Genomic DNA, 27591 nt, shown 5'->3' with positions numbered 1-27591 from the left:
TGAGAACCACTGATCTAAGGACTTGAGAGAAAGGAAATCAGTAATAACCTCCACCTCCACACTAATTTTAACTGCTAAAATGAGATTCAGCTGGAGTAAGAGTGTGTGTGTGTGTGTGCACGTATGTATATATATGTGTATGTATCAGAAATCCTTAAGCTTTAGTCTTCCAAATATTATGGACGTCAGCTTTTAGAATTCCTGCATATTGGCTGGGACTTCTTGGAAAAAGTTCAAATCATCTGGAGGACCAAAGGTTGAAAACCACCCACAGATTTGTATTTTACAGCAGTAATGCAAACTATTTCCCTCTCTCAGCATTCACTTCTTTGTGCGGCCTTTGGACTTACTCCCTGTTCCATTCTGAGAGAAAGATGCACCTACACTAGAATTAATGCAGTCTGACACCACTTTAACTGCCATATGTTAATGCAATGGGATCCTGGGATTTGAGGTCTGCTGAGGCCTGAGAACTTTTTGGCAGAGAAAGCTAAAGAAGGCTAAAGATCTTGTAAAACTACAACTCCCAAATTCATTCCAGAGTGGAAGAAGGGCTAAGTTTCCCATTATCCTCTAAACAGCTGGTGGATGGAGGAATTTCTGGCTTCTTGTGGTGGCTGACAAAGGCCCCTTCCACACTGCGATAGAATCCAGATTATCAAAGTAGACAATCCACATTATCTGCTTTGAACTAGATTATATGAATCTACACTGCCATATAATCAAGTTCAAAGCAGATAATCTGGATTTTGTATGGCAGTGTAGAAGGGGCCATAGTAAAATGCTTTTCCTTCTCTCAGGTTGGATCTAAGGTAAAGGTAAAGGTTTTCCCCTGATATTGTCTAGTCGTGTCCAACTCTGGGGGGTGGTGCTCATCTCCATTTTTAAGCTGTTGTCCGTAGACACCTCCAAGATCATGCGGCCAGCATGACTGCATGGAGCGCCGTTACCTTCCCATCGAAGAGGAACCTAATGATCAATTCACATTTGCATGTTTTCAAACTGCTAGGTTGGCAGAAGCTAGGGCTAACAGCGGGAGCTCACTCCTCTCCCCAGATTCGAGCCTCCAACATTTCGGCCAGCAAGTTCAGCAGCTCAGCAGTTTAATCCACTGCACCACCGGAGGCACCCAGATCTACACTACCCTATATCCTAGGATCTGATCACAAATTATTTGCTTTGAACTGGATTATATGATTCTACACTGCCAGATAATCTGGGATAAGCAGATAATCTGGGATCAGATCTTGGGATATAGGGCAGTGTAGATCCAGTATCCACTAACACCATTCATTCTACTATTGTAGATCGTTTATAGCAAGAACAGGAAATGTGTGTAAAACAGTCATGGCCAGATTTAATGGGAAACATGAGACCTTGCTTCTGCTCTAATATCTTTAGGGGTATTTTGTTTATATAAATACATTTCCCTTCCCATTGTACAAATCTGGGCTCCTAGTACCTTCATAAAGAGAGAGGAGAAAGAGTTACATATAAAATGAAAGAGAAAAGCGTGAAGATGAAGTAAGGCAAATATCAACCAATCTGCTGAAATATTTCACTCTGTAAAGCTAATCATGGCAGATAGATTTAGGATGGCTTTTCACCCTCCAAATAGATTTATACACATATATACATATCCCAAATTATATCCCTGTTTTTAAAAGGCCAGGTCTATAGCCAATGTAACAGGAAATTTATGGGAAAATCCATCACTTATACACTCTTTAGAAAAAAATATTTAAAAGCAAAATAAGAATTAATGGCCCTTAATACAAGGAGGTCATTTTACCTGATGGAAAAAACCTCTGATTCACATGATCGTAACACTTCATTACAGTATATGTTAAAAGTACACTTTGTAATTAGGGAAATGGAGCCTTTGAGAAAGGTAGAGACAACAGAGGTTGTAGATTTTTCAAAACAGTATTAAGGAAGTTCAGTCGGAGTCTTCATCATCAAGGTACTCTTCTGCATTGCTTAATGTCCGCATTATGTCTGAAATGAAGAACAAAGAGCATGCAAAATTATCAGTTAGTAGCAGAACAGGGGATTTTTGATGTTTTAGAATCCGATACTCAGATCTGTGGTTTTCAACAACTTAACATGGCCATAATGAGAGGGAGCATGTTGTAGTGGTTAGAGTACTGACTGCAACTCTAAAGACCAGGGTTCATATCTCTCCTTGGACATGAAAACCCATTAGGTCAGTCACACTCTCTCAGCATCAGAGGAAGGCAAAACCTCTGAACAAAACCTCACCAAAAAAGCCCCATGATGGGTTTGTTTTAGGGTTGCCATAAATCAAAAATGACTTGAAATCACACAACAACAACAGCAACAATGCTAGTGGCAGTTAATAAAAAGCACTTTCGAGGGACAAGTTGATCTATGGTTACACTTAGTTCATTCTGCTCTAATGCATTATAATTTTTTCAATTGTTTCTGCAGTTATGTGCCCAAAGATACCAGTTTAAAGCAATAGTGTTCCATCTTTGTATCCCTGAGAAAAGATTTTGTGTGGAGGAAAGAAGAAATACTAAGAGTGCATCTGAAGTTTCCAAATGGAAGTTGTTATTTCATGAATGAAACAGATCAACTGCACATGCAGAGTCTCATCCAGAGCTTGGAAATGCTTCTTTATTTCATGGCAGGGCTCACAATCCACAATTCCTAACCTCATCACATAATGCCACTCTGGGGCTATTTTTCTGGGGCATACTTGTAGTTCATATACAGATTCGGAATATCAGAAGGGTAGTTGGAAGTTTACTGCTGTATGCATGCATTTCAAATCTTACTTTGTCCTTGTTTCTTTTTAAGCAGAGAAGCACACGTTGCATCAGTGGCCATGTCTAAAGCCAATTTCTTCTCATTGTTTCTTAAATCTGTTCTAGCACCTGTGGAAAACGAAAACAGAGCACATCACTATTATATCAATTCAAAGATAATAAAATCTATAGCCACATACACACCTTCACTATCCTTAGCAGCAATTTTTGCACACAACTGAATTGATTTTTCTAACACCCTAGATATGCCAAACAATAGGCTTTCATCCTACATATGCTAAACTATAGTGAATGTTAAATTCTGAAGGAAAATGAGTGTCATGGCACACTATAAAAAATAAAGGCAGCACTGCTCAAATCAGGCTGGGCAAAGTGAGTCTCCTTTTAGACACATCTTACCAAGACAACCCCATGATAGGTTTACAGTAATACAGTAGTTCATTGTTGCCATGGTTAATCCTACTGCCAAAGAAAAAGGTGGTCCAAGGTGTCCTGACCCTTGAGGTAGGAGGACAAAAGATGGTCCTTCCACTGTTGTTTCTTATGCTTATAGCCTGAACACTTCTGTGTATGTCCGCCTCCCTGCAGCATCACAATCTTTAACTTGCTTCTTCTATTATCTTTCTGGAATATGAATTACATTACCTTTTGCCAGGAGTGTTTCTACAATGTCCGCATAGCCCTTCCATGCAGCAGCATGCAAAGCTGTGTCTCCCAGTTTATTCTGTGGAAGCAGAAGATAATAATCATCAGATTATAGATTGTTTCGCTCATTCCAGCAGCAACCAGTCATATTACTGGAGGCCAGTTCTTTGAAAGTCATTCAATGTATGATTACTTACCTGTTGATTTAGCTCTACATTTGGCTGCCCCAGTAAAACTTCTACTATGTCTACATAAAATGAAAAGGAAAGCTTCATGAGAAGCTAGAACTTTTTTGCTTGCATTCATATTGCATGACAGTCACAATGTAGCTAAAAATGTCCACGTATTTTTTAAAACCTGTAAAGTTGGATGGGCAAGTACTACCAAAAAAATGCATTTAAGATGATGCGACACTCTCTCCACCTCCCCCATGTTCCTAATCCAGGATCAATTCTTTTATTTTTCTGATTTGTTATTCTTTTAATTTTAGACACCCATTCATTTTGACACACGCTTATTTTTATAATTTTCTTTCTAATATGTTAATTTGTTAACCACCAACAACCCCTTCACTCCCCACAATTTAAATGATATCATACAGGAATTTGGACTGTATTATACCGGTATATGGCAGTGGGAGAGCAAGTAGTAGCTGGTTCATTAACTCAGCAAATAGAAAACCAGTAAGACTGTAATTCATCTTGATTCACAGTTACAGCATGGTTGTTTGTGGGAGTTTGTTCAGGTTACACGTTTATGTGACTCACTTCACATTTTCCAACCCAATGTACAAGATGAAACATAGTTATTTTTGGGGATTCATGCTTCCTCAAATTTTCCAATACCGTTCTCCAATCAATAATTGAATACAAAATTGCATATGCTAAGGGCAAGTGTAGACAAAAATGTTACAATTATGAAAAGAACAGACAAAATGCATTACTTTAGAAAAATGTGAGCAAAAATTTATCCTAGGCAAAATAGTATGCAAAAACACATAATGGAGACAAGTGCACAATAAGTATTTTGTTCTATTTTTAAAAATAATGTGAATGAGGAAAGGAATGAGCCTAGGTTTAGAAAAAGGAGAAGTGAGATCATTTTTAACTAACATATTCACATATTCCTACCTTTGTGTCCAGCATGACATGCCCAGTACAATGCTGTACTTCCGGCTTTGTCTAAACCGTTGACACCAACTCTGTTATCCAAACATTCTCTCAACCAACTCAGGTTTCCTGCAACACAAATTTTAAAACCTGTTATAAAACTCAAAACTATGAAAATCACAGGCTGGCAATGTATTTCAGTTTAAATTTGTATCACTGTATATATATATTTTATAAAATTCCTAAATTATGGTGTTGCTGTAGGAATGGAAATCTCATGCAAATGCAGTGTTTCATTTGAAACCCACCAAATAGATCAAAGAAAGATCTGTGTTGAAGGGAAGGTCATGTTAAATATTAAACTTTTAAAAACAAAAGTACTTATATAGTCAAACTTCACAATCAAATCACCCACCTAAAAAAAGGAATCCAACATGTATCATATACAAGCAGTCCCCAAGTAACAAACATCAGACTTACAAACAATTCATAGTTAAGAACAGGGGTAAGGCAACAGGAAGTGAGAGAAATCACTCCTGGAAGAGTGATCATGGGGAAAAGGTGTCTCAAATGAAGCTTTATCGCCAATCCTTGTTTCCACAACAACCCAATTTTTTCAAAATCCACTTATCACAGGGACCGAAAGTGAGGTGAAATCCTCTGAACAGGGGCACAGACAGTAAAACCCCCCAAAAAACACAGAGGTGTTAACCCTTCCCTATGCTATCCAAAGTACACACACACACACATATTTGGCTACAGTTACACTTTAAAAAGGTACCTGTTCTTACTTACACACAAATTCAATTTAAGAACAAATTTACAGAATCTATCTTCTTCGTAGCTTGGGGTCAGCCTGTAGCTGAATTCTGTAAATACTATTTGTTTGTATTAAAACAAAATCAAGGCCTTTTTAGTATATTATATAAGCCATCTAATTGGTTTATTAAAACAATGAATCTTCAACCCAACATATCTTTGTGATTATACTGTCAAAGCAGTCCAAATATTTGATCTAAAACCATTATTCAATTTCCAGTTTGGGAAAGTATCAAATAATGTTGATAGAATAATGTTGGTAGATTCCAGTCGAATTGGTAGGGACAATCTTCTCTTCCCTTGTCACTCTGTAAGTAATTGAAAAATCTTCATCATAGGATTGAGATTGTTTTCAGGCATCTTTGTGAATGAAGTGAAAGAAACAATCTTTGTGCTGAGCCAACACAACCTTAAATTTAGCCCTCTAAAAACTGTCCAACATCTTTATTGGTTTCAAAAATACATGTTTAGAAAAAAGAAATATATGTTTATCCAGAAAATGAGGGATATATAGAACATGGATGAGAACAATTTGATCCAAATATTCGAGTCAGGAAGAAAGAAACTATAGAATACATTCTTTTTAAAGAGAATGAAAATACCCTTATTGTCTAAATAAATAAATAAATTCAATTTTTGTAATATTGTATTAGCAGAATGGCATTTGGGAACAAGGATCTTCCTTCTGCTATGGCCCCTTGTCCCACTTCAGATACTCTCTACTCCCAAAGGCTAGGGATTGTAGGATCGAAGAAGAGAAAGGAAAAGTCAATAGCAAGTGCAAAAGTCCTGTGGGGGTATAATTTATATATCTGAACTCACATATTTTTAATAAAACACTACCTACCCTCTACTGCATTTCCTAAAATCAATGGAAATTCCAAGTAATCTGGTTAATTAAGGCGGCATTCTGGTAGATCCTGTAGCTGTTCTGCTGCAGCCATGACTGGCAACACATTACTATATCAGAGATCTCGATGCTATAAACCCTATCTGCTTACCTCTCTTGGCAGCTTCGTGTAATGGATTGTCAATGGATTCTGCTTGTTCAGCCACTAAAATATAAGAAAAGATATATGTCATTTCAACCAATGTTTAGTGACTGAACTCTGCTAAATAGCCCTAAGACAAGAAGGGTTCTTCCACACTAATGCCTTGACATTAATCAACAATCGTTGCTAAAATTCTTATATATTGTGTGAATATATTTGCCTAGCTGGAAAAAAAAGAGAATGATTAGCTATAAAAGTCTCTCTAACCAAATCCTTGCGCCAACAACAATATTGAAAAAGAAATCAGAAATGTGACTCCATTAACTACTCCTGTCAGGGGTTTCACACTAGTGAAATTATCGCATGTGAGTGAATACTTCCAGGCAATATTCTACTACTAAGAAAGACATCCTGCAATTGATAAACAATCCAATAGGAAACTGAGATTACCTTGATAAGAATAATAGACATGGCCATAATCACTGTCTTTAGCAAAATGGAGCCCCCAGTACAGTGAGTTAAACCCTTGTGCCGGCATGACTACTGACTTGAAGGTTGGGTTGCTGACCTGAAGGTTGCCAGTTCAAATCTAAACTGGGGAGAGTGCGGATGAGCTCCCTCTGTCAGCTCTGGCTCCATGTGGGGACATGAGAGAAGCCTCCCACAAGGATGGTAAAAACATCAAAATATTCGGGCGTCCCCTGGGCAACGTCCTTGCAGACTGCCAATTCTCTCACAACAGAAGCGACTTGCAGTTTCTTAAGTCGCGCCTGACACAAAAAAGCATAATTATGCAACCAACAATGTAAGGTTGCAAATATGCAAGCTTCAGAAAAGCATTAACGGTCTTTTGTCTGTTTCAAAAAATTCCCCCAAGGGTCATCCTGTGGAAAGACCACCTTGTTGCCTTCCTTTCTGATTCCGATAGCTGTATGTACTCTATGAACATTGCTGAAATCACTGGCTAGGGCTTTCTTTGCTCCTTTAAAGTGAAGTCACTTAAATATGGTATGAAAATATTCTCTCTCTCCCAGGGCCCTTCTACACTTACCTAAAACCCAGGAGGAAGTGGGTTAAAATAACCCACTTCCTCCTGTGTTTGAATCCCCACCCCCTCTCAGAACCCCACGCTTTCCCTTGGCGGGTGGCTAGATACCATCCCAAATCAAACAAAGGTGGACCCGGGATGGCATTCAGTCACCCACCAGGCCCATTCCTCCCCCCAACTTACCTGAGGGGGCCTGCCAGCAGCGCATGCCCCTCCAGAGTCCTCCTGACATTTGGAAATAAAGTTTCGGGGGGGGGGGGGAGGAAAATCCACCCCCACCTCCTGACACATCATTTCCAAGCATCAGGAGGACTCTCCAGAGGGGCCTGTATTGCCTGCAGGCCCCTCTGGTAATCTGGGATTTTCAGTAGTAGAATCTTGTTCACACAACCACTGAAATCTTTCCAATCTGTATCACTCTGCATGTTTTGTCCTGTTTCTGCATTATTAAACAAACTATGTATAATGATGCCATGTAAATATTTATTTAAATGTATATTTACCCTCAAAATAGGTAACTAAAAATGTAGAAAATTTTAATTCATTTCTCATTAGCTTAGTTGACACAATAACTGTTTTCCTAAAAACTAGGAAAATGGTTCCCTGCCTCATCACCAAGGCTTTTCAGTGTTTGTGAATCAGTTTAATACATTATTTTGGATGCTTTTATAGAACTGCTGTTTTATATGTTTTAGTTATTTGTTTTTTTTAATATTTAATGGTAGTGTGGTTGAACACTAGGGCATAATTATAAATAAATGAATGAATAAATGAATATTGTAAATGATATAAAATTGTATTTTCTGCTTATTTAAATCCAGGAGGTGGCACCACAAGGAAGCATTTAAGATCATCTTCTTGGACTCTTTTACTTCAGGCCAGTTTTGATTAGAGCTTTGAAAAGTTTATTTATTTATTTATTTACAGCATTTATATTCCTCCCTTCTCACCCCGAAGGGGACTCAGGGCGGATCACATTACACACATCAGGCAAACATTCAATGCCTTTTTAACATAGGACAAAGACAAACAACAAACATAGCTCCGAGCCGGCCTCGAACTTATGACCTCCTGGTCAGTGATTCATTGCTCTCCCGTCTGGCTAAAAGAATTTATAGTCCAAAAATAATTTTTACAAATTCTAGTTCTGACATTAGGTGAGAATCTTTTTGGTTCCTGCTCACAGATACTTCTTCAAAGAAATGGCATAAATTATGAACTCTTCTTCCTTTCCACTTATTGTTCAGAAGAAAGTCTTGAAAACCAAAAGAAAATCTGGAATATACCATAGTTGCTGGGAATCAATCCAGTCCGTCCTCTACAGGTCCCTTTCCACCAATTGGTGTCACTCTGGAGGAAAAAGAAAATATTGCCTGAAAAGAGATTCCCCTTCCATTTGAGATTTAATGCATCATCATCTTTTTTTCTTTCTTTTTTTTTTTTTAACCATACTTCGGATATAAACTTACCATATCCGAAATGTAGATGATATCGCCTTCTTCAAAATACAGCTCATCTGGCTGGAATGATGAAAAAGACTGTTTTGAGCTTATGTATTAATTTCAAGAAAGACGTTTCCAACTCAACTGTCCTGTAGCAGTGTCAAAACCTGACATGGTAATGTTTTGATCTTGTTTCATTTATTTCAAGGAGGTGACACAATATCATAAGCATGGAAAGTAATTTCACACAGTCATGTGTATTCATCCTAACTACCAAGTTCATTCTTCGTGTGAGTCTTGGGAAGCATTTGAAAAGCACTTTGTAGGACAGATTTGGCTTTTGCATTTTGCCCCTTTCTCCCTAACATCTTCAACTTATTTCCCAGAACACATACATTTGTACAGGAGGGAGAACCGAAGCGGTATTCACACTCCAAAATTAGAGTAATTTGACATCACATTAATTGTCATGGCTCAATGCTATGGAATTTGGGAATTTGTAATTTTGTGAGATATTTACTCTTTTCTGTCAGAGAGCTCTGGCACCACAAGAAACCACACGAAACCACAAATCCCAAATTCCAACAGAATGGAGTTATGGCAATTAAAGTGGTGTCAAACTGCTATAATTCTTCAGTGTGATAAAAATAGTAATAAAGAGGAGCTAGGTGATCCTAAACCATGATATACAGTATAATGACTGGTGGAGCCATGGAAGCTGCTTGGAAGAAAATGCTCTGAGCTAAATCTAAACAGAGGAGCAAGTGTATAATCCTTTTCATTCCATAAATTGTTCCTGCTTCATTGATAAATGGGAAGTAAGGACTTAGAGAAGGGTCAAATAGTCCACTGATTATCCAAAAATGAGAAATGGAAGCTGTATTTTAGAACTGGAAATCCCTTGCTCTGCAACTGAAGAAAAGCACTTAACATCCTTGCCCCAAGGACAATGCAGTAATCTAAGGAAATGCAAAAGAAAATTGATTTTTGCTGTCCCCTGTTGCCATCTACTGGTTTCCTGTGGGAAAAATAAACAATATATGATAACAAAAATGTTTGTGTAGCTCATGAGTTAACCTCATAATCAGAATTAGGCAGAATTTTGAGTTCTTGTGAATTCTCAGGCTAGTCATTACAAAAATTAGGACGAGGAAGAAAAAGATTGGCCACCAAAAAAAAAAAGCCAGAGAATATAGCCATTTGATCTGTGGTCAGATTTAAATCTCAAAATGGGTATCAGAGGCTTGGAAGAATAGCTTTGGGTGCCAGGATAGTAGGTTACAACTTGAAAAATGTAGAATCAATAGCTGTTTCCCATCATTCCAGATAAATAGCTCTAAGGGCCAATCTACACAAAATGAAGGATTTAGTTGGATCTCCTGATCAATTATTTTAATTAAAGTAGATGAGAAGACATCACTTTTGATTGATCTAAGAAAAGGGTTTCGTGTCCATTATCCTAGATACCGAAACACCTCAAACTATTTTTGGTACTGTAGGAGACAAACTACTTCCATTATGCCCGTACTAAAAGCAGCAGAAGAAAGAAGGTGATTTAGAAGAGGGAAAAAGCATGGATTCTCCATATATTTCACTATTTTTCTCTACTGTCATCATTTACACTTAGCCATCAGCTTAATAATAATGATGATGATGATAATAATAATAATAATAATGTATATTCCACCCCATCTCCCCGAGGGGACTCAGAGCAGCTTAACAATATGACAGTGCAAACAATATGGACAATAATAAACATAGAAACAAATTAAGATTAAAACAAACAAATAATAACAAAGCAAAATCAGTATGAAAATAAAAACAAAACATATTAAATTGGCATAAGAAGTAGCATCCATAAATAAAAATAAACAGTGGACTGTGTTAAATAAATTCACACAAGCCCATAGGCTTCGTAATACCTTTTCCATCACTGTTCCTTGCTACAATATAGGCAACACATTTTGCTCCTCAGGTTGATTCCAGAAGAAGCCTGCATTTCCATACATCGGGACATATTGTCATTGTTCCCTAGTCTTATGGTGAAAAAGAAGGATTCTGGCACGAGCCAAGAGAAAATTGAAATGAACCCAACACAAGGATTCAAAATTCAATTAGAAGAAATGATTAACTTTGTCATCTATGGTGAGTAAAGATCATCTCTATATGATCTCTAATACTTCCTCTTTCTTTGTCCCCCGGAAAGAGAAATGTGATACCAAATATATCAAAAGCTGGAAATCTAACTTATGTTCTTATTTCTCTTCCCTCTCTAGAAAAAGACAGAACACTAACCACATTTATTCAAGGGTTCAGTCTGCATAGTTGGCTGTTCTCTTTTAGGTGATACCAAAACAGATCTTGGTATGTGAAGGAAGGAGGAGAAGAAAAGAAGGGACAGAGGAGAGCAGATCAAGAACATGGGACAGTAGAGAACTGGGCAAAGATTGCTTTGGATATTGATCAACTAACAGCTGACCACCTTGAGACTTCTGTTTACAACAGAGTGTATACTTGACCCCCTAGATTAGAACTTTCCAAACATTTCTTGTTGGTGTCACACTTTTTAGACATAGATCATTTCATGACAATTTTACTGGTAAATCTGTAAGTGGTACGGACACATACATAAATTGTAATAATGAAATGTATGGGGACACAACAAATCTCATGGAAACCTTTCATATATATACACACACCTATATATATACAGTGTTCCTTCACTTATTGTGGGGGTTACGTTCTGTGACCACCCGCGAAAAGTGAAAATCCGCGAAGTAGGGACACTCTATTTGTGTTGTTTACAATCTCATGAAGGTGTTTCAGCCTCCTTTTCTCTCCCTTCGGCTTCTCATTCCTTAGGCTTCTCCTTAGGAAGGAAGGAGAAAGAGAGAGGAAGGAAGGAAGGAAACATCTTAATTTTTTTATGATTATATTCTTTTAGTGTTTATTGAAAAACCGCGAAATAGCAAATCCACAAAAAGTGAACCGCGAAATAGTGAAGGAACACTGTATACATATATATATACACACACACACACACACACACACACACACACACACACGTACATATACACACACATACACTATATATACTGTGTTTCCCCGAAAATAAGACAATGTCTTATATTAATTTTTGCTCCCAAAGATGCTCTAGGTCTTATTTTCAAGGGATGTCTTATTTTTCCATGAAGAAGAATTCACATTTATTGTTGAACAAAAAAAATGAACATTTATTATATACTGTACAGTAGTTGTCATCACAAACCAGCATAACCAGACAAACTGTGAATCCTATCAAGAATTTCTTGTTACTACCATTACTCTATGGTACGTACATTTACCGATCGTGCAAGCTCTGGTGTTCTGTTCGGTGGGCATGCTTCCAAATAAAACCTTTGCTAGGTCTTACTTTTGGGGGAGGCCTTATATTTAGCAATTCAGCAAAATTTCTACTAGGTCTTATTTTCTGGGGATGTCTTATTTTAGGGGAAACAGGGTGTGTGTGTGTGTGTGTGTGTGTGTGTATATATATATATATATATATATATATATATGATTTGTAAGATAAAAACTTACATTTCCAAGGTTTTTGTCATTTTTCATTATGTTCATGCAACACAAGTACACATTGCACCCAACACACTAATGTGTCGCAACACAGAGACTGGAAAGTTCTGCGATAGATGTTGTTGAACTGCAACCAGGGCCGTAGCCAGAAAAAAATTTTTTGGGGGGGGGAGGGGTTGAAAATTTTGGGGGGGAGGTTGAACCCCCCCCCCCCCCCCCAGCTACAGGCCTGTCAATATCTGCTTGAGATAGTGCCTGGAGGGACTCTTAATTTTTTGCACCTCATAGACTTAGCATGGGAATTTGGTTAACCAGTTAAAATTCATGAGTAAACCAGGTTTTTTTTTTAACCTGAATTTAAATTGAAATTTAATTGAAATTAAATTAAATTGAAATTAAATTGAACAGGCCTGACTGCAACTATCAACAACCGTGGTCAACATGATTTTAGTTTTACTGGAGACATACTTCGTTCCTGCCTTAGCACTTTCATTTAACTAAAGCTTAATTAACTTAGATTAATTATAACCTATTTTTTGATGAAGCCTTTAGTTACAATAAATATGTCTCATCCAATGTTGTAGTAATAATCTGACATGCTATAGCAGTGGTTCTCAACCTGTGGGTTTCCAGATGTTTTGGCCTTCAACTCCCAGAAATCCCAACAGCTGGTAAACTGGCTGGGATTTCTGGGAGTTGTAGGCCCAAACATCTGGGGACCCACAGGTTGAGAACCACTGTGCTATAGCATAAGTTTAGCTGGCTCTGTAGACTTATTGGAAACAGAGAAGGCTATCTTTATACTTTTACCTAGATGATGTGGTGAAATCAGCAAGAGAAAAATATTCTGCATCATAAAGAAATTTTCTTTGTTTCATAGCTTCTTTTCAACAACCAAGTGATTGGCTGTCACCCTTAGCAGAATGCTTTCTTTTCAAAGGAAACAGACAGTACAATTCTTGGTGTGCCTTCATTCAAGTCATTTCTGACTTTATGGTAATCCTAAGGCAAACTTACAATGGGGTTTTTTTTTTTGAAAGATTTGTTCGGAGATTTGCCTTTGCCTTCCTCTGATGTGAGACTTGCCAAGATCATCCAGTGAGTTTCCATGGCTGAGAGGCAAATCAAATCTCGGTCTCCAGAATCATAATCCAATGCTCAAACTACTTCACCTTGTTGGCTCTCTGTATGGAGGCTCCACAAAATCCTAGATGACACAGCTTTACCCTGTGGCACATTTGCAAGACGAGACCCAACAACTTTTCTTTCACAATCCTCTCTAAAAGTTACAGGACATTTCCTCTCCTACTTCTCCTGTCATTTTTGAGTTGTTTGTTCAATGATCCTTTACACTGACGCTAGCAGTATGTAGGACTTATCAACACAATCACTATTTGGGTTTAATCCGACAGCAAGGAGGTCATCTGCACCCAGAAAAGAATATGTCTCTCTCTGTGTGTGTTTTAATTTATTAAAAATAATAATGCTATCGTTCACACTTGCAGAAAGCATGGCAGCATTCAGACACAGTTTTGTAGCATTCAGTGGCCCCTTCTACACTGTCCTTATATCCTAGGATCTGGTTCCAGATTACCTGTTTATCCCAGATTATATGGAAGTGGAGACACATATAATCCAGTTCAAAACAGATATCTTGGGATCAGATCCTGGGATATAAGAACAGTGTAGAAGGGGCCTGAGCCCCATATTGAAAGAGAGGAGGGATAACAGTTAAGTAAATAAATGAAGTATTTAAAACAATGGAGTAGAATTATGCAGTACAAACTAAAGCATGTAATCAAAACGAGAAAGCAACAAAAACATCGAAACAGAATGACAAATTAGAAGGTTTGGGAATCAAATTTGGTCTCAACTGACACCAAATCAATTGCTGCATGGTTCGTTGTCACACTTCCATGATGTATGTTTGCCACAGATCCCTTGTTCAGGACTGTTGGAAATACAGGTAATAAAAATTCAGTCTTGGTTAAAATCCACGTGGCTTGTTAGGCCAATGTACAAACTTACATGTTAACAAGACATTACTTATACAATATACAATGTGAAACAACAGCAATGGCTTCTACAAACCTCTGTTCTTTCATCTTTATAGATAAAATAGAAAACTTACTCATGCATTTCTTGAATAGGCTAGATTGGAATTAGCTGCACAATCATGTTTAAAAATAAACTTATTTTTGAGGGGGAAAGGTAAATACTTACCGTTCTGGGTTCAAATGTATATAGGGCTCTGAAAACTTTGACCTGGCCTAAAAAAAGACAAAGTAAATGGCATTAGCAAAACAATGCTTCTAACTTCTTTGAGTCTGATTGATCAAGAATTTGTGTGAAGATCTCAAATAACTAAAGAACATTCTCACTGCCATTCCCTACTGGAAGGCAGTTTGATGCAGCACTGGATTGGGATTGGTGAGACCTGAATTCAAATCCCTGCTTGTTCACACACCTCACTATTTGATCTACACTACCATATAATTTAGTTTGAATCTGCATTATATGGTCAGTGTAGACTCACATAATACAATTTAACTGCATTGAACTGCAGACTGAAACTGCATTATATGGCAGTATAGATCTAGACTAGGTGATCTTTTTCTCCCAAAAATATTGTGAGAAAAAGATGGGCAGGGAACTCATATATTGCTCTGTCATGCTCTAGAATTGCATGTTGTTTCAGGCATTTCCAAGGGTTTTTTTCTGTACTGAATATTGACAAGTACTGCTATAGCATGAACTTGACTGATGGTAAATGATGCAGCAGATGGTAGCACAGAAGTGTGAGGTCCATCATAGCCATTCCAGTCTCAAAGATTTCATGGACATTTGCAGCTGGTTACTGCTGCTTCCTTACTAATGTATCTGTCAAACACCAGTGCAAAAACATACAATGCAAAGCAAAATGGTTCAAAATACAAGAAAAATACAGCATAGCATAAACAGTTTGAAAACATTACTCTAGATCACTGCTTCTTAAACTGTGGGCCCTGACTCCAAATGCAACCCATTTAGCTCAATGTTGGGGTTCTGAAAAATTTGGCAAGAGTAAAAGGTTTCTGAACGCCACCAAGACATTTATACAAATCTGTTAGCAACAACATTCAGTGTTTACCGTGGACTCTACAGAAAATGATTCAGCTGTACTTCATAAAAAGCAAAACCAGTCTGTTTAGCAATCCTTGCAAATGTGGATTTATTATCAGTAAATGTTTGATTTTATACCTATCTTATATACAGAACCTATATCCTGGGATCATGCAAACATTTCTTTGTTGGAAAGGGGTCACGAGTAGGAAAGTTTAAGAATTCCTGCTCTAGTTCAATGGTATCCTAACTTTGGTCCTCCAGGTGTTTTCGACTTCAACTCCAGCCAGTGATCAGGGATTCTGGGATCTGAAGTCCAAAATATCTGTTTAAATAATGATAGATTTGAAAGAAAATACAGGTCATAGCAGGCATGTAGTGAGTTGGGCCTCCACGACCAGGCAGATGGGTGTTAGAGTCCTTGTTAGCCTCATGCCTAGAAGTTACCAGCTCTCCAATGACGTGAAAGAGTCCATTTGTATAGGATACTTTTTTCATTCACTTTGCAAGCTAGACTGGAAACAGATATGAAGGCTGGAAATGGAAAGGAGAGTTAATTTGCTTCATTGCTAACCTACTAGTACAGTTCTTGTAACTCTTGAAAGAGAGGTGGGTCATGCTTGTGCACCATGCATCATTTACTATCAATAAAGTGTATGTGTAACATATATAATAGTTTGGCATCAAAAGAACCACTGGACCAATTCTGGACCAAGACATTGCTACTAACACTTCCTGAACTATTCAGAAGAAAGGAAGAGAACTAAAAGGACACAGTATTGAAATGCTATTTTTTACACAACTCCATGCATAAATCCATGATAGCTGGAAGACTATAGGAGTTGTACTGTAGTTCTAAAAGTACTTTCCAAGGTTGGAAAAATTGAATGCTGGTTGAACATCTCTTGTCTGGAATTCCAAAATCCAAAATACTCTAAAATTCTAAATGGCAGGCTGAGATAGTGACACCTTTGCTTTCTGATGGTTTGGCGCACACAAACTTGGTTTCATGCACAAACAATAAGAATATTGTGTATAAAACTAGCTTTAGGCTATGCATAAGGTTATATGAAATGTAAATGAATTTCATGTTCAGACCTGGCTCCCATGATAAATATATATTCAAATACAGCTATAAGTTGAGTATTTGAAATGATTGCAACTGGAATTGTTTTGAATTTTGGATTTTGAAATACCTGTATTTGCATAAACATACATAACGAGATATCTTGGGGACAGGGCCCAATTCTAAACATAAAAGTTGCTCTTTGCACTTGAGTAGGTTAAACCTCTGGACAGATTCAAACTCATGATGTGATTGGAACCTTTACGGAGTTGTATTTGCAGGGAAAAAAGCAGGTAAAACAAGAACCCATAGACTTCTAGCATTTGGTGGGGCATGAGCAACTTAAGCAACAGATCTTGGACACTAACAGAAGAAACTATGAGTAAAGGAGGGAAGAGGGGGGAAACCGGAAGAAGGCAAATCTCACAGGAAACCAGAGTTTCTCATTCTTATCTCATCGACAGCATAATCCTATGAATATTTATTCAGAAATAAATCCCACTCTTGCTTTTTTAAATAAAAAAATTAAGCAATGTGTGGTTATTGTTATTATTGTTAATTTTTGGTGTAGTAGTTTAAGTTTTAGACAAGACCACAATTTAGAATCATAGAATTGGAAGAGACCACAAGAGCCATCCTGTTCAACCGTCTGCCATGTAGGAATACACAATCAAAGCACACCCGGCAGACAGCCATTCAGCTTCTATTTAAAAACCTCCAAAAAAGGCGGCTCTATTAGACTCCCGGACAGTTTTCTATTATCGAAGAGCTCTTAATGTTTAAGTAGAATCTCTTTTCCTGTAATTTGATTCCATTGTTCCCTCTCCCAGTCTCAGGAGCAGCAGAAAACAAGCTCACATCCTCCTCAATGGCATCCTATTAAATATGTAAACATGGCTATCATGTTACCCCTTAACCTTCCCTTCTCCAGGCTAAACACGCTAAGCTGCATGGTTTCTAGATTTTTTTTCACATTTTAGTCATTCTTCTGTGCACATGTTCCAGCTTTTCAATATCCTTCTTGAACTGCGGTGCCCAGAACTGGACATAGTATTCCAGGTGAGGTCTAACCAAAGCAAAATAGATTGGTACTCTTACTTCCTTTATTATAAACATTATACTCCTATTGATGTGGCCTAGAATTGCATTGGCTTTTTAAGCCTCTGCATCACACTATTGACCCACACACTAAGCTTGTAATCTACTGACTCTGAAATGTTTTTCACGTGTACGATTTTTAAGCCAGTCTCAGCCATCCTCTATCTGTGCCTTTCATTTTTTCTGCCTAAGTGTAGTCCATTTCATTTATCTCTGTGGAAATTAATTTTTTTTTTTGTTCTGACCCACCTCCCCAATCTATTAAGTGTCGTTTTGGATTCTGATTCTGTTGTCTGGAGTATTAGCTATCCCTCTCAATTTGGTGTTACTTGCAAATCTGATCAGCATGTCTTCTATTCTATCCAATTGCATTGGATAGACCACATCAGCTCTAGTTTCTGATACAGAACATATGCCATCCAGTAATTGCCATCTTCTCGCCCACAGAAAACCATATTTAATAAGCCTCGGCACTAAAAGAGGGTTTTGAGAGACCAGTTGCCCTTGTTGCAATGGTGTAGTAACGGTGAGGTTGTGAGCCATATTTTAGTTCTTGTAGACCTCTGGTGGTCCATGAACCACAGGTTGAGAACCACTGGTCTACTAAGCCTCCAACTCTATAAGAAAGATAAAATTGGTCTGGCATGACTTCATTTTGAGAAACCTATATTCACTTCTAGCAATTATGACATTCCTTTCTAAGTGCTTACAAACTGTCTGTTTTAATAATCTGCTTTAGAATATTTTCTGGTATTGATGTCAGGCTAATGGTGCTGTAGATGCTTCCCCCCCCCTTTTTTTTTTAAGATTGGAACAATAACTGCCCTCCTGTTCTCCAAAATCTCTCAGACATTATTGCCAGTTGTTCTGAGATTATTTCTGGCTTCTGGCATTCCCTTGCATGTAATTCATCTAGCCCTTGAGACTTGAATTCATTTAGAGTAGCCAGATATTCCTGTACCGCCTCTTTACCTATGTATTATGTGCTGCATTTCACCAAGTGCCTCCTCTGCTCCATTTCCCCCAGGTTGAGTACTGTTTTCCCTTTAGGAGAAGACTAAGGCAAAGAGAGTGTTGAGCAATTCTTCCTTTCCTTCTCTTCCCTGGTAGCATTTCACCACTTTCTCCAATTCCTTGTTCTCCCTGTTGCTATGATCATAACAAAAAGCCCTTTTTATTGTTTCAACCTATCTAGCAACCTCTAGAGAGGTTAAGAAAACAAGGTGTAACCTCTTTGAATTTTTGCTCAGCTAGATCTGTCATACTTTCTAAGCCCCAGAGGAAAGCAATAGCAAATATCCTTGCCAAGAAAATCCAAGGCTAGGGTCACCATAAATTTGAGTCAATTTGAAGACACATAGCAATGAGAACTACAGTAACACCCCTATGAAATTGCTTCCTTTTTTACTTGAAACCCTTTAATGAAAAGGAAACTACCTTACAATCAGCCTGATTCTCACACTTTTCTTAACTCTCTTCTTACCACAACCATTTGAATGTATGTATGTGTGTAAGTTTGTGTGCATGTACACACATAACACATTTTCCAATATGTTCAAAGACAGCACAGCATAAGTTCATCTTCCCAAAAACCAGTGAAGTTTTGGGGGAGATGAGGAAGAGGTAGCAGTCAAAGATCACCCTGTGGGTTTCATGGCTCTGTGGGAATTGAACTGTGGTTTCCCAGAAGTTCCTGGACGACATTACCATTGGCTTTGCTGCTACAAAACAACAGGAGTAGAAGTCCATCAACATCTGGAAGGCCAAACTTTGACCTTGGAGACATTCAAAGGGGAAAACTGCCAAGTAAAAGGTCAATTTGGAAGCTGGAAGATGCCTCTTGTTTGTTCCAAACTGGTTCCCTTCCATTGTATATATAAAATAGGTGTGTTTATACTAGTTTTTTTATGCAGTCTGAATGCCCCAGGGAACTGGAACTGCTGGTTGCATTCATATTTATGTATGAATCATTGTAATTTTTATTATTTCTGTGTAAGACATATTGGATATTTTCCCTAGGATTAAGGCAACATGCAGTTCAGTAAAACAATCTGTACAATCTGGCTAGCCTTAAAATTAAATAAGAGTGATCTAAAAATGAGCAGCCACAGAATAAAGTTTTTTATTTTCTTTTGTCTTGACTTATTTATTGGAAGACAAAGATACATCTATACTGACTTACAAACAACCTCTACTAAAATCCTAATGAATCTAAGCACAACTGCTAATCTGGTGAATGGTGGTACCATTTTCACCCCATTGATCTTCATAATAAACTCAAGAGGGAAGAAATTATTTCCACTGGGTTGTTTTGAGTTTTTCAGACTGTATAAACATGTTCCAGCAGCATTCTCTCCTGATGTTCCACCTGCATCTGTGGCTGGCATTTTTAGAGGCTCTGTTGATGCCAGTCACAGTTGCAAGCAAAACACCAGGAGAGAATGCTGCTGGGATATGGCCATATAACCCAAAACACTCACAGCAACCCAGTAATTCTAGCCATGAAAGCCTTCAACAATTATTTCCACTGTTTTCTGATGCTCATGTTAACAACAATGGCCGTTTTGCTTTTGGTTTTTCATGTTTATGGTTCCTTGCAAAGGCCAGGCAGAATTAAAGAACAAGTTGTTCACACTATTTTTTTCCCAGCTCAGGGGATAACTTGTTTAAAATGAATATGAAGCTGACGACTAGTAAAGACCACAGGAAACCAGAAGTTGTGATGATCACAGCAATCAGCAAAAAGCACATTTTCTTTTTGTAATAATTTTTAAAAAACATTCTCTGAAATCCAGAGAAGGTTGCTCTTTAACGTGATCTGAGATTGTGTTAATCTCAGCAATTTGTACGGGAAGTGTTCCACTAAGCTTCCTTAACAAACGGGCTACTGTTTCTCAACACTGGAGCTTTTCTACCCTGTCTTTTTCCTTTGACCCCTCCCTTCATCTTGCAGGCATTTGTATGAAGGAGCCTTCCTCAAACTGACAACCATCTCATGTGTTGGACTACCAACTCTGACAACCTTTATTTTGTATTCACTTTTCAACTCGGCTAATGGGAGTTGTAGTTCAACCCATATGGATGGAGACCATCAAGTAGAAAAGAGCTGGTATAGGACCATCTCACTATGAATACTTCATTATTATTATCTTACTGCAGTGTCTCCATCGCTCCCCCACACACCAGACAGACAGGTTTTAACACAACAATGTTGTTATATTGCAACATTCTGGCTCGGTTGAAGCCTCCTCTAGAGAGGAAAAGCTTTCAACACTGGATAGGGAATTGCAGTTGCCTCTCTGCTGCATGTAAAAGGGCTTGTGGTGGAGGGCTCATCACAATTTAGGAAATGACGAGGAACTAATGCAATACATCTATATTGCAGGTTTCCAGAACTGTTGGAGTAATGTATTCATGTACAAAGAAGAGAATGTCAATGAGTTTCTGAGAGTCACATTAAACAGGGTATTGAGTTGATTTAGGCATTTAGAAAGCAATGTCAATACTGTATTTCCTCATTTCTAAGACTGGATCCACACTGTCATCTAATGCAGTTAGTCAGAATACAGATTAAATGCATTGAACTGGATTATTTGACACCGTAAGTCAGGCCCCTTCTACACTGCCATATTTTTTTCATGTCAGGAGCGAAGCGACTTGAGAAACTGCAAGTCACTTCTGGTATGAGAGAATTGGCAGTCTACAAGGACGTTGCCCAGGGGATGCCCAGATGTTTTACCATCCTGTGGGAGGCTTCTCTCATGCCCTCGCATGAGAAGCTGGAGCTGACAGATGGGAGATCACCCCACTCTCTAGATTCAAACTGCCAAGCTTTCGGTCAGCAGGCCTGCCGGCACAAGGGTTCAACCCATTGCACGACCGGTACACTGCCATATAAAATCCAGATTATGTGTTTTGAACTGGACTATATGGCAGTGCAGACTCATATAATCCATTTCAAAGCAGATAATTTGGATTATCTATTTTCATAATCTGATTATATGGAAGCGCAAAAGGGGCCTCACATTATGCAGTTCAATGCAGTTAATCTGCATTCTGAAATGGCATTACATGGCAGTGTAGATCCAGCCTCTAACACAATTTCCCCTCATATAAACAGATGTGCTTTAGAATTGTGGGTGCTTTTTAGATATATAAACTGGTGTATATACCAGGCATTGCGCAGGTTCCATCAATTTCTAGACTAACAATTTTAAAACTAACTTGTAAAAAGGAAATAAAGTAGAGTCTCACTTAACCAACATAAACGGGCCAGTAGAACGTTGGCTAAGCGAAAATATTGGATAATAAGGAGGGATTAAGGAAAAGCCTATTATTTATTTATTTATTTATTTACGTCACTTTTACCCCACCCTTCTCACCCGTAGGGACTCAGGGCGGCGTACAACAACCGGCAATTTACATTGCCCAACACACATTCAATAAAACAATAACAAAATCAATAAACATTACAACAATACCATATCAATTAAAAAACTCTATTAAACTCTATTAAAACATGAATTATAAAAATTTAAAATGCATATGTAGTTAGATTCGTCCACTGGCACCTTTCCCGTACGCCTTGATTCAAGCCATATCACCTCAGATATTTACTCCTCGAATGCTTGAGCACAAAGCCAACAAACATCAAATTACTTTATGATTTTACAAATTAAGCAACAAAACATCATGTTTTACAACAAATTGACAGAAAAAAGCAGTTCAGTACACAGTAACGTTATGTAGTAATTACTGTATTTACAAATTTAGCACCAAAACATCACAATGTATTGAGAACATTGACTACAAAAACATTGACTATTAAAAGGCAAATTGCGTTGGATAATCTAGAACATTGGCTAAGTGAATGTTGGATAAGTGAGATTCTACTGTACAAGAAGCCACCATAAAACTGCTAAATCTAAGAAAGTTAGAATAGGTGAGGTACAATACTCATGGCACCGCTACCCACAATTTCATCGACCTGCATCCAACAAAATATGTGCTCTGTAAGGATTTTTTTAGGTCCTCCAGGCAATTCTATGGTATGCTTCCACACTACAGAGCTACATTATGTCCCTGAGATATTTGGATTTTGAAAAATTTGGCTAGTTGTGGAAACAATTTGGCTAGTTGTGGTGAGAAAGCTTCAGTTGAGACACCTTTCCCCATGATAACTCTTTCAGGAGTGAATTTCCCTTCCGAAGGGTAGATTAGATTTCTCTCACTTCTTGTTGCCTCCCCAGTTCTTAACTATGAGTCATTTATAAGTTGGATGTTTGTAACTCAGGGACTGCCTGTAGTACAAAAAAGTAAACTCAGGAGTAGGGTAACACAAGGTACCTATTCTTCAGGTTCAGAAGGAGAAAGTGACCTGGAACAGTAGTAGAAGAGTTGCAACTCCCAGAGTTAAGAGAGTAGAGCCTTTTCACTACTCTCTTATCAGTTGGAAATGGGACATCCAACTGTGCATTTAGGAGGAAACATATGGATAAATTCTTTGTAGTGTACTTTCTGTAATAAATTTGCTTGTATTTTGTATTTTTTATTTAATTATTTAAGAATGTATCAAATGTTGCACAAATACTAAAGAATCTTGCCATCATAACCTGTGTTGCCACATAATAGGATGCATGGAAGGTTTGGGACAGTCCATGTCTGTCAATTTGACCCATTGTTTGTACTGAGGTTAACTAGGGTCTCATATACACATGCTGTAAAATCCAAAATGATGTGGATTATTGGGGGGACAACAACTAGAAAACACAAGCTTCTAATGCGTACTGCAGTGTGCATCCAAACAGAAAACACATGCTTAAAAAGTCAGGAGAGAGTCCGAAATCAGTGATAAAATGCACTGCAGTTGAACACTCAATGGATGCAGCAGAGAAAAGCTTCTGGAGCAACATATGCAGCAGCACTGGGAAATTCAGATGAAGGAACCAGATATTATTATTATTATTATTCCTCTTCTTCTTCTTCAGCGATCCCTTGTAGTTCGAGGACAATGGTCCTCCATTTCTTGGAAGACGCCTGTGCGTGATTTTTTTTTTTAAAAAAAATCACGCACAGGAACCAGATATGGTGCTTGCAGGAAGGTAAAGAAAAACCTCCCCCCCCCCCCCCGGCCTTTCTTCTGGATCAAATTGGTGTGAGGGGGAGCTTTTTGACTGTGGAAACTTTTTCATGGTTCCCAAAGGTCCATGTGGAGACTGGATTTCATTAATATATATTCTGATTAGAATTACGTGGCTGAGCAGAAGTAGCCTGAGAATCTACTGGATTCAGAATCCTAGATAAAGGATTCTTAATCTTATATTGATATGGTGCATACACAATTGTTTTTGAGGTTATATTGCACTACAGGAATTTTTTTGAAAAACAAAGGCTGAAAAACTGCACAAAAATAAGATAGACAATCATTTCAGTCGTGGACCCTCTAATGGCGTTGCCTGGCTCGGTTCACACACTCTTTATGCCCCACATGACTCCACTGTGAACAACAACAAAGTTATTACCAAGCCAGGCAATCTTCCATGTGTCAGTGGATTGTATTCCAAACCAAACATGTTAGACTTTAAGGCAGGGAGAGGTAAAGTCCAGCCCTTGGGGTGTCTGCTGTTATATTGTAGTTCCTATTAGCTGTCATCAGTTTGACCAATGAAGAGGAACCCTGGAAGGTGCAGTTCATCCACAATGTGAGGGCTTGACTTTGCAATAGACTGCAGGTGGAGGACACCCTGTGACTGCATTTTGGGGCCTTTTAGCCAAGAAGAGCTGCTTGAATTAGCCCAGGCATAGAGAAACTACACCCTCCAGGTGTTTTGGGCTTCAACTCCCACAATTCCTAACAGCCAGTAAGATGGCTGGGATTTCTGGGAGTTGAAGTCCAAAATATCTGGAGGGTCGAAGTTTACCCATGCCTGCATTAATCCACCTTTTTTGACCTCCAGGTGTATCAAAGGGTGCATCTACACTGTAGGACTAATGTAGTTTGACATCACTTGAACTGCCATGGGTTGATGCTATGGAATTATGGGAGTTGTAGTTTAACAAGGCCTTCAGCCTTCTCTGCCAAAGGGATGCAAAGCCAAAGAGTTCTGATACATTTCCATGATCCCATAGCATTCAGCCATGGTATCGAGGTGACATAAAGGAAAAATACAATTCCCTTGTTATGTCAGCTCCACTGGCTGCCGGTCTGCTACCGAGCACAATTCAAAGTGCTGGCTTTAGGCTATAAAGCCCTAAACAGTTCCGGCCCAGTTTATCTATCTGAATGTATCTCCCTCTATGAACCATCACAGAGGTTAAGATCTTCTGGGAAGGTCCTGCTCTTGGTCCCGCCTTCTTCACAAGTGCAGTTAGTGGGGATGAGAGACAGGGCCTTTTCAGTGGTGGCCCCTCAGCTCTGTAACTCCCTCCCCAGTGAGATTAGATCAGCACCTTCCCTCTTGGCCTTCAGAAAGAAAACAAAGACATGGCTATGAGACCAACCTTTGTTCAGTAAAGACATGCAGAGCAAGAAATGAAAGAATATGTGCAACTGACAATTGGAATGGCTTCGGTTTACGATTTTGGATTATTTAATTTTAATGTTTATACTCAGAAGAGCTGCAAGACCAAGAAAAGCCAGGAGATCAAATGTCCAACCAGAGAAAAAGTGTTCATACCATATATCAAGGGAACCACTGACCACATAGGGAAGCTGATGAAGAAACACAACCTACAAACTATCTACAGACCCACAAAGAAAATCTAACGAATGCTACGTTTAGCAAAGGACAAGAGAGATCCTCTCACCTCTGCAGGAGTCTATCATATACTGCGCAGCTGCGGACAAGTCTACATAGCGACTACCAAATGCAGCATCAAGGAACATGAAAGGCACTGCAGATTAATTCAACCAGAGAAGTCAGCCAGAGCAGAGAACTTGATGAACCAACCTGGACACAACATATTATCTGAGGTCACAGAAATGCTGGACCACTCTAACTACCACCATGTCAGATTACACAGAGAAGCCATTGAAATCTACAAGCATGTGGACACTTTCAACAGAAACGAGGAAACCATGAAAATGAACAAAATCTGGCAACCGTATTTTAAAAAACCTCTAAAATCAGGACTTTAAATAAAGAACAACACTCTGAAAACATGAGAATTCCAGACAGGAAACAACCAGGGCTCGCTAACACCTCCCAAAAAAGGATGTCCCCAGGCTGGAAGCACCCAGGCTTTGAAACTGCAAGGCTTTTTTTAACGTTAATCAAGGTGATTAATTGCAACATTTACACTTGCCTCCAACAGACAAGAGTTCTTCCTCCTAACCTGGACTTTCCACTGATATATAAACCCCATTTGCCTAGTTTCCAACAGACCTCACAACTTCTGAGGATGCCTACCATCGATGTGGGTGAAAGGTCAGGAGAGAATGCTTCTGGAACATGACCATACAGCCCGGAAAACACACAACAATTCTGTGATTCCGACTCCCATGCCTAGTTTCCAACAGACCTCACAACCACTGAGGATGCCTGCCAGAGATGTGGGCGAAACGTCAGGAGAGAATGCTTCTGGAACATGGCCATACAGGCCGGAAAACGCACAGCAATTCATTGAATGAAGTTTGATGCCGCTTTAACTGCCAAGGAATGGTGGTACAGTAGTTTTACAGTGTTTAGCCTTCTCTGCCAAAGAGTGCTTTGTACATAACCTCACCAAACTACAAGTCCCAGGATCCCACGGCTGATCCTACAGTCTATTAATCCTAAAGCATGGGCACTCTTGCCATTCCTCCGCAGTTTGTAAGAAGATCCCATTGGATCGATGGCCCTCTCCATGGGCTCTGCAGGCGGAGGCGAGCACAGGGCGCGCTTGGCGCAGTCTGCACCGCACTTCCTGCTCCGCGATCGATCCCCGCCGGCCACACCCCGAATCAGGGAAAAGGGCACCGGTCTCTCTCTCTCTCTTTCTCTCTCTCTCTGGGCGCATCTACGCTGTCAACTGAAAACAGCACTATGACTGCCCTGGCTCAATGCTGTGGAATCTTGGGAGCTGTAGTTTACCAAGGCCTCTTCAGCCTTCTCTGCCAAAGGGTTATGGTGCCTTTCCAAACTACAGATCCCATGATTCCATAGCCCTGAGTCACACTCTCTCAGCCCCCCGGCTTTGTGAGATTTCACCTCGCGCGCGCACAAGGGGGTGGGGGTGGTGTGGTGTGATCCACGTGTCAAGGTGGATCTTCCCCTTCTCACGCACTCACTCCTGAGAGTCTTCCTGTCAAGGGTAAAATTAATGCTGAACTGCCACGGCCCAAGACTATGGAATCCCGGGAGTTGTAGTTTTACAAGTCCCCAGCCTTCTCTGCCAAGGAGAGCTGGTGACTCGCCAGACTACAACTCCGAAGATTCCACAAAGTGATGCTAAACCGCATTCATTCCACAGTGTAGATCTCTCCCCCCCCCCCCAACCCTTTCCTAGCTCAAACTTCCCCTTTACCTGGTTTGGCCGGTTTAGGCGGCGGCTTGGACATAGCTGGGTCCGGTCGGCGAACCCAAGCCTCCTGGCTGTGGATCGGATCAAGAGCGCTTCCTCCTGCAGGGGCCGCCTCGCCTACCGCCCCAAAAAGGCGCACAAGTTACTTTTCGCGAAGATGAGGAAGTAAGTGGGAAGCGTCCGCCGCTGCGGCTGCGAAGGAGATGCTGCTCGCTGCGCCCCCAGTGGCCACTCTCGGGCACCGCAGGCATTGGGAAAGACTGTGTCGGCAGGCACAGGCTTGCCATAGGGCAGCTCTCCCGACTCAGCGCTCAACCAATCCCGAGTAGGGGGCGTGGCGGCCCCGTCTTGCTGCGAGACTTGGTTTAGAGGAGCGCGGCAAAGAAGTGGTTGTGCCTGGCCTTATT

The 27591-nt window shown here is 39.4% G+C and overlaps 1 protein-coding gene across 1 annotated transcript; it reads right to left on the bottom strand.

The window, feature by feature from the left end:
• On the bottom strand, positions 1-27476 carry ostf1 (osteoclast stimulating factor 1). The gene is made up of 10 exons (XM_008103281.3): positions 27188-27476; positions 14641-14687; positions 8875-8925; positions 8692-8755; positions 6367-6420; positions 4568-4675; positions 3635-3684; positions 3438-3516; positions 2802-2900; positions 1-1998 (listed from the first exon to the last, which is right to left on the bottom strand). The coding sequence occupies exons 1-10, from the start codon at positions 27219-27221 to the stop codon at positions 1940-1942; spliced, it is 645 nt and encodes a 214-aa protein (XP_008101488.1). The 5' UTR covers positions 27222-27476; the 3' UTR covers positions 1-1939.
• Between the last annotated feature and the right edge of the window lie 115 nt (positions 27477-27591).

This window comes from Anolis carolinensis, chromosome 2 (genome assembly GCF_035594765.1).
Source record: "Anolis carolinensis isolate JA03-04 chromosome 2, rAnoCar3.1.pri, whole genome shotgun sequence".
Taxonomy (NCBI): domain Eukaryota; kingdom Metazoa; phylum Chordata; class Lepidosauria; order Squamata; family Dactyloidae; genus Anolis; species Anolis carolinensis.
Note: the sequence above shows the minus strand (reverse complement) of the source record. Positions and strands in the feature narration are given on the sequence as shown.